Source organism: Eutrigla gurnardus (genome assembly GCF_963514095.1).
Source record: "Eutrigla gurnardus genome assembly, chromosome: 13".
Lineage (NCBI taxonomy): Eukaryota > Metazoa > Chordata > Actinopteri > Perciformes > Triglidae > Eutrigla > Eutrigla gurnardus.
In genome coordinates, this window is record NC_139936.1 from 26,597,337 (window position 1) to 26,610,063 (window position 12,727).

The 12,727-nt window shown below is 42.4% G+C and overlaps 1 protein-coding gene across 1 annotated transcript in view; it reads left to right on the forward strand.

Moving 5' to 3' along the window:
- galnt9 (polypeptide N-acetylgalactosaminyltransferase 9) overlaps nt 1–12,727 on the forward strand; it is a 183,699-nt gene that overhangs the window by 114,936 nt on the left and 56,036 nt on the right. The window contains exon 6 of the mRNA XM_084024144.1: nt 5,006–5,123. Within this exon, the coding sequence (XP_083880270.1) occupies nt 5,006–5,123 (118 nt within the window). The remainder of the gene's footprint in view (nt 1–5,005; nt 5,124–12,727) is intronic.

Here is a 12,727-nt window from a genome sequence, read left to right on the forward strand (position 1 = left end):
CTGTGTCCACACTGTGGAGGCGTTGTGGTAAACAAGTACCAGGAGGCGAAGGTGATTTGAGTCTGTTTACTAGAGTCTGTTTAACAAATCTACAACTTTCAAACAATGTGTCAACATCCATCACTAGAACTGGAAACCATCACCCATCAACCCTCACTCTTAAAAGGTGAATGTCCCTTCCCTTTTTTTCCCCATTGTGGGTGCCCACACAAGGGTGCTGCAGCGGTGTCCGATGGCTGTCATGGTGGATGAAGACATACCTGGCTGTTGGCAGGGACGTAGGACTGAGGGACGCAGTGACTAATACCAATGTGAGGATGTTTCTATTGCAACATGGCCTGGTGTTAAAAATGCGTCACATCCAGCTCTGACTGGATGTGGTCAGCCAGAGCTTTATCAGCACATGCATCCGACTTAAGGTAGCAGTACTGAAACATAGCATGTAGTATGCAGCATGCAACATAGACTATGTAGGAAGGTTCAACAGTGGCCAGCAATTATATATTTTTTTAAATATTCCCCATGCCATTTCATCAATTGATTCACTTCTGAGAATTTTTGAGGTGAGAATATTGTCAGTTTAATGTTAAAATTACCGCCAACATTTTCAAAGGTGAGAAGCTCCACAACTTTGACAGCAATGGGCCGCTAGCTAGCCAGCTAGAGCTCGTTCCTCATGGACAAGAGGCTTAGGGCCCTAGTTTCGTAGACTAGGCATAGTCAGCGCGCAGCGCACGTGCGCCACACTGACGGGGTGTGTCCGCCTGGACTTTGCAAGTTTCATGCACCGCGCAGGCTAGCGCAGGCACACCTCCCGTCTCGCCCACCCGCGCAAGTGGGAAAGAGGGAGGAGAAGAAGGCGTGAGTGGGAGACGAGGAGGAGACGAGGATCAGATCTTCACCAATCAAATGAGCTCCTCTCCTCACCTTTAATGCGTTAGGGGAGGTTCAGTGCAAGTTACGTCACTTGGCAACCCGATGACAGAAGCAGCACCGCCGCTCCCACCACCCGCATCGCGCGGTGTGCGTGCGTATCATAATAATAACAATGCCGATATTATAAAAAACAGGAGAGAGAGAGGGAGATGTTTTGGTCCGAGAGGCTGAGTTTCCGTTACGCGTGCCATCCGCCTTTGATCTGACGTCAGATGTGACGGGACAATCTATATAGATATAAATTCACGTGCTGATTCAATTAGTTGCATTAAATAGTGTTTGTTGTGATTATTTATTGCATTTAAATGTGCCTGGAACTGTGGAAACCTGCCTGTGAGGTCTCGGTGACGTGTGCGCACTGCGCGCCGTCAGCCAAACTTCCACTCCGCCAGCTGTAAAGGCTCGGTTATGCTTCCGCGTAGTGATCACGCAATGGCCACGCAGTTGCTTGGAGACCGTGATAGTTCTGCGTTGGGTTTACGTGTCGAAATGCAATTCAATGCCACACCGGTAGAGGGCGCTATGTTTTTTTGTAAAGACTGACCGACCGACCGAGACTCTTGACGTATATCGTCGTTAGCCTCGTTATAGCCTATTTGTTTACCTTCCGGCTTTAAACATCCACAATTTTTCAGTGTTTTATTTCTTTGTGCAAAAGCGACAAGGTGCAAACAATAAAAGTATTAAAAGTTTAAATGGCGGTGTTTATGAGTGGAAACCGGAAAAGCGGTCTCCAGCGGATGTAGTTAGCGGACCAATCACAGCCAATGCCGCTGCGTTGGTGTTGCGTCGCCTCGATGCGCGTTTAGGATTTTTGAGAGGTGCACGTCAGGCCCTTGCGTTGGACGTAAGGGGGTTCCGCAAGGACGTAAGGGGTCCGTAAGCCCCCTTGCGTTGTGTCAACGCGGAAGCATAACTTGGGCTTAATTCGCCTTGAATGAATGGACTTTATTTGCGCCTTATGCCAAGAGTAGACTAGGTTGGAGCGGGCGGGCTTTCGGCGAAGTCTCGGCGAGGCTTTTTGCCACGAAACTTCCGCTACGCCAAGCTGAATCTATGACGCCTCCCCCTGCTGCGCCGCCACACCCATCTTGGCGCAGGCGATCCACCAAACTGCCAAACTGACCGTGCGCAAGGCTGCGCGGGTCGAAACTTGCATTACGCCGGCTCCGCCACCCTGCACTGCGCCACGAAACTAGGGCCCTTAGTGTTTGTTATGATAGCATTGCACTGTTTTGTTGCTGTAATGGAAAAAGCAGTTTGTCAAGCAGTATCTTATGAAGTTATAAACAAAACAAAAATAATTTAAATGTAGTCAATAAATGTAATTTTGATAATATTGCCATAGTGGCATTGTTTAAAGGCTAAAGCCTGGACTACACTGCAAAGAAAAATGAACAGTTCCATGCTGCAAACTACTGATGAACGCAGGCGGTTTCGAGTCCAGTAAGTGTTTACATTGCCAGGGAGTATATTCTTTAGAGAACAGTCAAAGTTTGCACTGTGCAGACAAGCAAGGTAGCTCACTTGTCAAGAGAGGAGAAAGGATGTGGTGAACAAGGCTGAGTGTGTGCTGTGTCTGTCTTTTTATCTGCACAGTGAGTGCGAATAATGGCACTTGAAAGGCTCCCTGTCACTGCCTTAGAATTTAAACAAAGACTGTATGAGGTTACCTCAGGCAATGATAAGTCTGCAAGCATGGAGTGTGTTTGACAAAAGTTACTTTTTTCCGAGTTCCGAACAAAGGCATTTTGAGTAATTAGCTAAAAACTTTCTCAGGATTAATGTATTTATTTTCCACCATTAGTGTCTTTGTATTTTGATGGATGTCGCTTAACCTGTTAAGCCCTAGCCATATTTTCAGAAAAAAGCACCTCAAAGGACATACCCAAAGTAAATGAAGAATTGCTCCACAACAACTAGGTTCATATGCATGTTCTTGGTGTCTAAGGAGGGTTAGGACCCCAGAGAATGTATTCCCAGTGTCAAAAATATTGTGTCTGTTACTATGCATGAGTAAATTGGAATAAATCAAAGGAGAAATGTGAAATTTCTATCCTTGCCTATGGTTTTCCCCCATTTGACAGAGGATAACACAGCGGCTCAGAGGTAGAGTCCTCCAATCGAAAGATTGGCAGTTCGAATCCCGGCTCCTCCAGTCTACATGCCGAAGCATCCTTAGGCAAGATACTGAACCCCATATTGCCCCCAATGCTGCACCATAGGTGTGTGAAAGTGGCTGGCCTCATTACTCACTCTGAAGTCCCATCCCATGATACTCCAGAAAGACGTTTCTCTCAGGTAGTGACACATTGCACTTCATGTCCTTTACCTTATAGCATCTGCGTCTTCCTTTTCCGCGAAGACCAAACCCGTCCTGCGGTCCAGAGTGACAGGCACATGTTATATATATATATATATATATATATATATATATATATATATATATATATATATATATATATATATATACCATTTAATCAGAAAATTCCATTAAGACACACGGTTTCTTTAAAATGTCTCACATTGAGCAACTCACATCAATTTGTCTGTAACACAAACTATGAATGTCAAGCCATAAAGATTTATGGTAACACAAATAGTAAGAAAGCTTTTCTTGGTATTATAATGGTCCGGGTGGATTTACATCCATCCCCTTTTTCAGAGATTTATTTATCTTCGGATTTTAAAAATAACACTTATGGCAATGGCTCAGACAGTGTTTTATATGGGCTCTAAACCTAAAAGCACCTTTCTTTTTGGCTCCCACATGACTCAGTGCACTCTTTAAATACACAGTCAGTGAATCATAATGCAGTCCTCCTTCTAGTACTTTCTACTCCCATGTCATACATACATACATACTGCATAGGGTACATAGGTCTCTTCTATACAGAATGTGTGGGACATTAAATGGTGTACTTGCCCTGGGCGTCATCAAAGAAAGAAGAATAAGCCACTCATTGGTCACTTTAGAGTAAAAAATAACAGATCTCGGTACTCCGTATAGATTTCGTGCTTTTTGTGGGTCTTTTCCCCAGAGCACTTAAGACCTGACAGATAATAAAAGCAGCCCTGGGGGGACATCAGCTAAAGGAGGACCATTTCTTTTCGTAAAGATAGAATAACTTCTTTGTGATTAACGCTCTTTATCTCTTTCTATTTATCTCTGAACTTGTGTAGTTCTCACGTTGTCCTAGTTCTGAAAGTATTTTAAGATTTGTCTCCTAAAAATGTGTAGTAAGTATAATGAAGTCTAAGAATTACTGGTAAAATGCCTTGCTAGATTGTTTTGCTCTACTGGGACGGGGGAATAGGGCTGGTGTCACATTTTATTTTATTTTTCTAGGTTACTTTTAATTTCAGATAAATATAAAAGCTGGACATCTTAATATGGTATATTAACATTGTATAACATTACGATGTGTAATGAGGAATATAGCTCATGATGATGAATCAGGCAGCAACCTCCAGTTCTGAAAAGTGAAGCCAATTATTCTTCTTCGAGTTTATGGTCTCAATCTCTAGTTTCAAATCTTCTTCAATCCAGCATGATGTTCATTAAAGATCAAATAGACCATAATGCAGGATATGTTTTAGGGTGGGGCTACCTTGTGATTATTTGGTTGCTACCACAGCAACCGTCGCTGCTGTAGCTATTAATGCAGTTTGCTACTAAGGTGACTTTAACACTTAGCTGTAAAGTCGACCTTGAATTATGAAGGTGACTTTGTTAACAGCTTAACACCACAATCCAGATGGATCTAGATCCAGTTAGGTTCCTGCTCGGGGTGCCGCTCTGCTGCTTGTGTTCGTCAGATCCACTCGTCGCTCCTCCTCTGTCCAAATATGGTCACTTCTGTTCAGGTCATCATGATGTCACTTTGTCAAAGCGTTCACAGCCATTCTGGACTCTCTTATCTAAGGAAGGCACAACCGAACTGAATTAAAACCTGAAATATCTTCTGCCTTGATTGCAATGAATATGTTAGCATGATATATGGCTGCATAAAGCTTTACTGACTGGATAATAATATTCAAATGATGCGTTCTCTCTTTGATCATCCAGAACTCCAGCTATGATTGGCTGCTCCTTTGTGGTTGATCGGGAATACTTTGGCGATATTGGTCTGCTGGATCCTGGCATGGAGGTCTACGGAGGTGAAAACATTGAGCTTGGCATGCGGGTAAGGACCACAGATTGTCACTGCTGTCGCTGTCAAAATGCAGTCAAATTGGAATGATACTAAGATAAATAAAGAAATGTTGAGTTTTCTTTTTTAAACTGAAATTAAAGTCACTGTGTTCAGCAGAAGATTAAATTGCTTGGAGAAATACCGCAAGAAATGTTGGTTTTTAATGAGGCCTTCCTTCAAAGCCTCAGGGTTTTTTTTGTGTGCTTTCGTACAGGCCACACAAAAAGCCATAATTACAAATCCAATATTTGAGTGGGTTATTTTTACATGTAAAGTCCTCGTCAGAATGATTTGTGAAATCTATATTCAGACTTTGAAACAGCTTATGATGAAGCTTTCTTATGTTTCCCAGCCAGGGGGGAAACAGCTTAAGATACAAAACCCAGGGGCGTAAACAGAAACCATGATTAAACTTAACAAAATTTCTTCGATGGGAGTGGAGGAGGAAAAAAATCCCCTTAATGCAAATCTTCAACCAACCCAAAGGCTCTAAAGCCTGTATACGGAAAATGTAAATCTCGTTTGCTGCTGCTTTGAGTTGAATTTAACGCTCCATGTGAGTGAAGGGCTTGCTGAAGAATTGGCTAGCGTTTAAATTCAGAAAATGTTTCTCTCCAGCCGAGTGGAACCAGACACACTCCTTTGGCTTATTGGAATGAGATATGCTTGAAACATCCCACTCCTTCATTTAACGTCTCCCCACTCATCCATTTCAAAATCTTGAGATGGCTTCAACAACACCTCTAAATTGTCGGCTGCCTTTGAAAGCACTCGAATGGAGGCAGGAGAATGGATCTTGGTTCACAGATTGCAGCTGTTCATTATGTAGCCAGAGACTTTTCACTGTTGTCGGTGACCATTTCAGAGCCTCTAATTGTTCCACAAAGAGTGGCTTTCCCTCTGCATTAATAGCATGTTTTGACCAATAATGGTGGCCATCGAGCTTTGTGTCTTTATCTGATAGTTGTTTTGCCATTATGATAGAGTGTCAAGTCAGCACTGTGTTTGTGGCGACTGCCTCACCCAAGGTTACATGGTGGTTTCTCATTCAGTGGAGCTGCTGATATGTACCTAACAAACCATGCAACTGAGTTAGCTGCAGTTTGTGGGGGAGATCAATTCAGCTGCAGCAGCTAAGTAAAGTTAGAACAGCTCTATTGAACTGTGTGATATAGTGTGACAGTGAACTAATTTTGGCTCTCACACACACAAGCTCCTCATTGACTTATTTTCGCAGTTAATATTTACTGTAGCTTTCTGATTAATGAAGTGAAGAGAACATGCCTCTCTGTCTGCGAAACACAATGCCATCACGATGCAATTACCTCACCTCCTATTTGGCCTGTCAGTGTAAAAATGAAACGCGTTAAAATGAAACACAGAAAAAGGGTCTATTCAGCACAGGCTGGAATAAGGTCCGCAGTCAACAACCAGCCTCAACCATCCAGATTGTACAGCCACTAATGGAATGGAGATGGGCTTCTGGCGAGTGGACGGCAATTACGGCTCAGGCAGCTCATTGTCGTGCTGGCTGAGGAGTCGCCATTTCGGATAGGCTTGAGTGACAAGAACATGTTCAACAATTAGCCTGGGCAGCTCACAATAGCTGAGGCTGCCTGGGACCATCTGACTACAGGGGACTGATGAAAGGCAGGGTTCATACAGAAAGGTTATGGCATATTTATAATTCACTGTGAGTTCAGGCTTCTGGAGATTGCTCGGGATGGAAAGACTTGCAGGATCTGGACTCTTTGTAAGCAGAAGGGAGGCTAGAATGTGCAAGGGCTGCAGGTGGACGGGAATAAAATTAAACCAAGGGAAGGGAAAATAAATCATAAAAATGTTTCCAAAGTTTGCTGTTTGTTCACATGTGAAATAATTTAGGACCTGCAACTGAAAAGAAGACACAAAGAAAACGGATATGTAAATGATGTTTCAAGCATGTAGTAAGGAATAGATCAATCTCTCAGCCATTCATTATTTGAGGCTGCATTATCATTGCAAAATAATTTACAATCAGCTGGACATATTCGTCCTGTATGTGCTTAACCTCAGAACAAACACATTTCCCATCTATATGCAACTTAGGAATTGTCACCTTTTTAATGCTTGCCACAAGGCTGCGTTCACAAACAGGGACAACTGGTCAGGGACAGAAACAAGGAATTCTGCCAGAAGTGTCAATAGAAGTTTATCTTGTAATGTGTCTCTAGCCGCTCCTGCATTGCTGAGTCTTTGCTTATATAGCATCTCAGGAGATTGGCACATTGCCTTTAATTTCAAAGTTTCTGTAGGCACAAGCGTTGTACTGTGGTAAATCTGTCGACTGAAACCTTCCCAAATTATCATTTTCATAATATATTTTCTAAATCGACAATTCATAGACTAAGGTAAGGGAATGTCAATGCACCTTTGAAACTGCATTTAGGAAGACATGGATAAGCACTGCGTTTAAGTGAACAATTAATCATCAAATTCAAATTTAAATAAAGACATAGATCAGTAAAACAATAATATAAAACATCATTACAGGGCTTAGAGACAGATTTAGGAAACAAAAATCAATGCATTTTCACACAACTGAAATCTTAGGCTGTGTCCGAAATAACTCACTATATGGGGCCCTAGTTTCGTGGCGCAGCGCAGGGCGGCGCAGGGTGGCGGAGCCGGCGCAATGCAAGTTTCGACCTGCGCAGCCTTGCGCACGGTCAGTTTGGCAGTTTGGTGGATCGCCTGCGCCAAGATGGGTGTGGCGGCGCAGCAGGGGGAGGCGTCACAGATTCAGCTTGGCGTAGCGGAAGTTTCGTGGCAAGGCGCAAGGCGTAAATAAAGTCAATTCATTCAAGGCGAATCACAGCTGACAGAGTGGAAGTTTGGCTGACGGTGCGCGACCTCACAGGCAGGTTTCCACAGTTCCAGGCACATTTAAATGCAATAAATAATCACAACAAACACTATTTAATGCAACTAATTGAATCAACATGTGAATTTATATCTATATAGATTGCCCAGTCACATCTGACGTCAGATCAAAGGCGGATGGCACGCGTAACGGAAACTCAGCCTCTCGGACCAAAACTTCTCCCTCTCTCTCTCCTGTTTTTCATATCTATCCACTGCTGATAAAATGCGTCTATGCCTAAAAAAATCTTTAAAAAAAATACAGCAGCTCGTGCCTGGTCTGAGGTCTCGCGCCTCCGCAGTATGGAGAAACGCGCAACTTTGCCGCGAGCTGGAACCGGAGTTGGGGCTGCAGCTGGTCTGAGCGGCACGCGAGGTCCCGGTGTCCCGCCGTTCTGGTGTTGGACGGGGAATCCGGTGCAGCTGTGGAGCGCAGATGATGAGCTGTGCACCCTGACCCTGTTTTGTGATATACATGCCTAAAATGTGCCCTACAATTTCTATAGTGATATAATATCGGCATTATAATTATTTTGACTTTACGCACAGCGCGTGATGTGCGTGGTTGGAGCGGCGGTGCTGCTTCTGTCATTGGGCTGTCAAGTGACGAAACTTGCACTGCACCTCGCCTAACGCATTAAGGTGAGGAGAGGAGCTCATTTGATTGGTGAAGATCTGAATCGGCTGTGTTAATCCCAGTCCACGCCTCGTCTCCTCCTCGTCTCCCACTCACGCCTTCTTCTCCTCCCTCTGAGGCTCAAGTTCAGCACATTGGAATTTGTGCACCCAGTAACGTAAGCGGCACCCCGAGCAGCTTCTGGTGTGAAGCTGTTGACCAAGTTAGCTTCATAATTCAAGGTTACTTTACAGCTAAGTCTTAAAATAATCTTAGTAGCTAATTGCATTGGTAGCATTAGTAGCATAGTAGCGATTGTAGTGAGGCTGCGGTAACAACCTGTCCCTCGCAAGGTAGCCCCACCCTAAAACATCCCCTGCTTTCTGGTCTGGTGGACTCTAAATGGACAATAATGTACTAAATGAACATCATGCTGGATTGAAGAAGACTTGAAACTAGAGATTGAGACCATAAACTCACGTTTACAATGTTTACTGAGAAATACATCAAGAGAGAAGTAGGACCATTTTCTCGTAAACTTTCATGTAATCAGACTTCTTTTTGCGACCAGAGGAGTCGCCCCCTGATGGCCAGCAGAGAGAATGCAAGTTTAAGGCACTTCAGCCATTGTTTCCCTTTTTTTAGAAACGCACGTGACCGGCTGGCTGCATCACTGTTCTGAATGTCAGGAAGCTAGTTAGTGTAGTTTGACAAAAGTAAGAGCTGCATCAGTGGATGTGATACACAGCTCATGAAGCCTGTTGAAGTGAACAATCACTCGCAGAATTTGTGTCAAAGAACTGCACTCCCCTGAGTCATAATTCAGCCATATTTGAACAAACATCTGTTTTTAGATATATACAGTATGTCAAAAAGACCATTTATTCGTGGTCAACTGTAGCATCCATACAAATCTGATTCACTTTTGAGTAAAGTAAGTTAAGTTGACAATAAACGTGAGAACCAACTTGACAGTGTGCTGCATCTTATGCCATCCACTCTGTCTGAAACTAAATCAAGTGAAGCAAGTGAGCATTATCTCAGGCTGCTCAATAACAGTTGCTGCTTCAAGTTGGTAGACGCAGTCAGGTGTTCTTTTAGTTTATTCTGAGAACATCTGCCTCACTGGACACTTTAACACAGCTGATTAACCTCACAACCCACCTGGATGTGTAGATACAAATGGATTCAAAGGGAGGTGGAATGATCCAAATGTGTGATGACAAATGTAGTGTACCAACGCCAACCAGGTTTCTTCCATCATGGCTGAAATGTTGTCACTCACAGGTATATAAAAGTAAAGTATTCACTGCATGGGCGTCGAAAGCAAAATAAATGTTTTTTAACCGACTGGATGTAATTTCCTGTATTCTAATGTATTTTGACATGTGTTTGATACTTTTATTTGGCTATACAGTTTTTTACGATTGTTTACACACTAAAATAAAAATGTCCACACAATTTGCGAAATTCTACTCCAAGGAGCAAAACACCTCCACAGATTTGCACAACATTACACACAATGTCTGCTTCACCCTTTTTGCAAAACATTACACACAGGGATTTGTAAAACGCTACACACATTCTCACACCTTAGACACAGATAAGGATTGTGAGGTTACTTCCTTGTCATTACAAAGCCCCGGATTGCCAATGACCACACTAATGAACAAATTGGATAATCACATCCACCAAGTGTGGAAGCACACATGTGCTTATTTGAAAATGCAGCACTCAGGTGTGCTATAAAAGGCAGCAGGTGAGTTCACCTGTCTTCAACAAAAATGGAAGGAGCTAGAAGAAGAAGAGTGAGAATGAGAGGGGGAGCTCAAAGAGGAGATGAAGGCGGTAGAGGAAGAGGAGAAGGAGGTAGAGGAGGAGGCCCAGGTAGAGGAAGAGGAGAAGAAGGAGATAGAGGAAGAGGTAGATAAAATAAATACTTGAAATATTCATTCTGCAGCATCAGTGTTGTGCAGTGCTTGGTAAGTTTATAGTAGGCCTATTTGTGTACATTCTCCCTATATCTCAAACTAATCATGAAGAATGTTGTGGGTTTGTCACTATTTTTTTACATCTAAATTATCCCTTACATAACAATGTCTGGCCAAAAATCTAGCACATGCTATTTCCTAAAATTAGTTTTTTTTACAAATGTGTTTTTTATTTATCACAGCAGTGTGAAACTGGCTGCAATAGTGTCTGATCATTGAGGACTGTGTTGGTTAAATGAAAACTAATAGCATTTTCACAAATATGTGTATATGTTTTGACTGAAGTGTGTATGTTTTGACTGAAGTGTGTCATTTTGCAAACAATCTAGGAATTATGCAAATTGAGGTTGGTGTTTGGATAATTGTGATTATATTTTGAAAAAAAGAACCCGGTTTTCAAAATTGCATGTAAACAATTGAAAAAAAACTGTAACACGAGAAAGAATTACGGGTACATTTTGTAAAGTGGTTGGCTCCTGTCAGATAACATCTTCATCATATTAAAATGCTAAGAGTGCATTATTCCATGACTAATTAAGAGGATCTATGTATGCTTACATGCAATTGCAATTTCTGTTAAATCAACTGTAGTCAGGGCATATTCTCTAATAAATTACATCCCTTTGTGGATTATTCCTGACATATTATATTCTTTCTCATTGACACTAGCAAGACACACATTGGCCGGTTTACTATGAACCAAAAATACTTTTAGCTGTGATTTAATTCCAATAAACGGATCAAAAGGATGCTGAAATAACATAATGATGGTGATTTGTAAAAAGTCTGAAGTCATGCTTTGTTAGGTCTGTCTGCAAGACGACAAGCTAACTACTTTCAAAATGCTTATTTTCTGAATGGAGCTTGGTCATAGGTAGGCTGAGCCATAATTGTAGCTGCTCCATCAACACTCAAGATAACATCATCGAAGAATAAATACAGCAGTTGTTGTTTGTATCGACAGACTATGTAGCCTTTGTTTTATACATATATAGTCTGGTCTGGTACTAATATGAGGTGGGATCATATAGGTCTGGGTGAATGCTGGGATACACGATTTCTTTTTTCCTCCATTTCTGATTCAGCAACATAAGGATGACGGGAGGAGAATCTCAATGCTGATAGGCTTAAGTGACACAGTGTCACTGAATTTCACGTCTTCGCCACATTCACGTCGTCATTGCATTGACTTTGTATGCAGTCATGCCACGCCAAATAAACACTTCATGTTTTGCGACAGCATTAGCGGTTGGACTATAAACACAGTTACTGTGGACAACACAGTCAAAGCAAATTTATCACGTATAACACATCTATGCTGTAGTTATCTAGAGCAGGACAATCTTGAATCAAGTACAAATCCAGGCTAACATTGCAAATCAAATACACATTAGTTGTGCTTTTCAAAGATAGTGATCCTAAAACTAGGGATTTACTGTACAGCTGTTCATGGTACTACATCTCGGTGATTAAATCACTGTCATTCAGGCTATAGCCCATAAATCTCAAGTATAGGATCCTGAGATTAATTGAGTAACCTTGACAGTTAGGTGTGTTGTTGTCGTGGTTTGTTGTCAACTTTCTGAAAGGCTGCAGCAACATGACTGTTATGCTGGGCTTGACACTGATCCTTTACCAGGACTAACAGATTAAAGGTTAATGTCGTCTGCAGGCTACAGTGAGTTATCAGGGTCTGCTGTGATAAGACCAGAGCAAATTATTTCCTGATAAGCCTGCCTATTGGTAACAGCAGAGCTCCGTCTGCCCATTCACAACATACCGCACCAAGAATTCTCTTGTGCTTGGTTGTGTGTGTGTGTGTGTGTGTGTGTGTGCTTTTCTGGGTTGTCTTAGGAGCATTCAGATCATAAAAGTTGTACCTTGAACATTTACCTTCCAGTTTATGCCATATCAGAATCACTGAACAAACCCACAGGCTGCAGTCCTTCACAGAGCGACAAGTCACCTTGAAAAGAACAGGAATATTGTTATGAGGCGGCATTAAGCCCCAGCCATCTGTAGATACTAGCCATTCTGGCAGCTTCAAAATTACCGGCGTGCTCATGTCCGTCAAGCAGCAAATGACA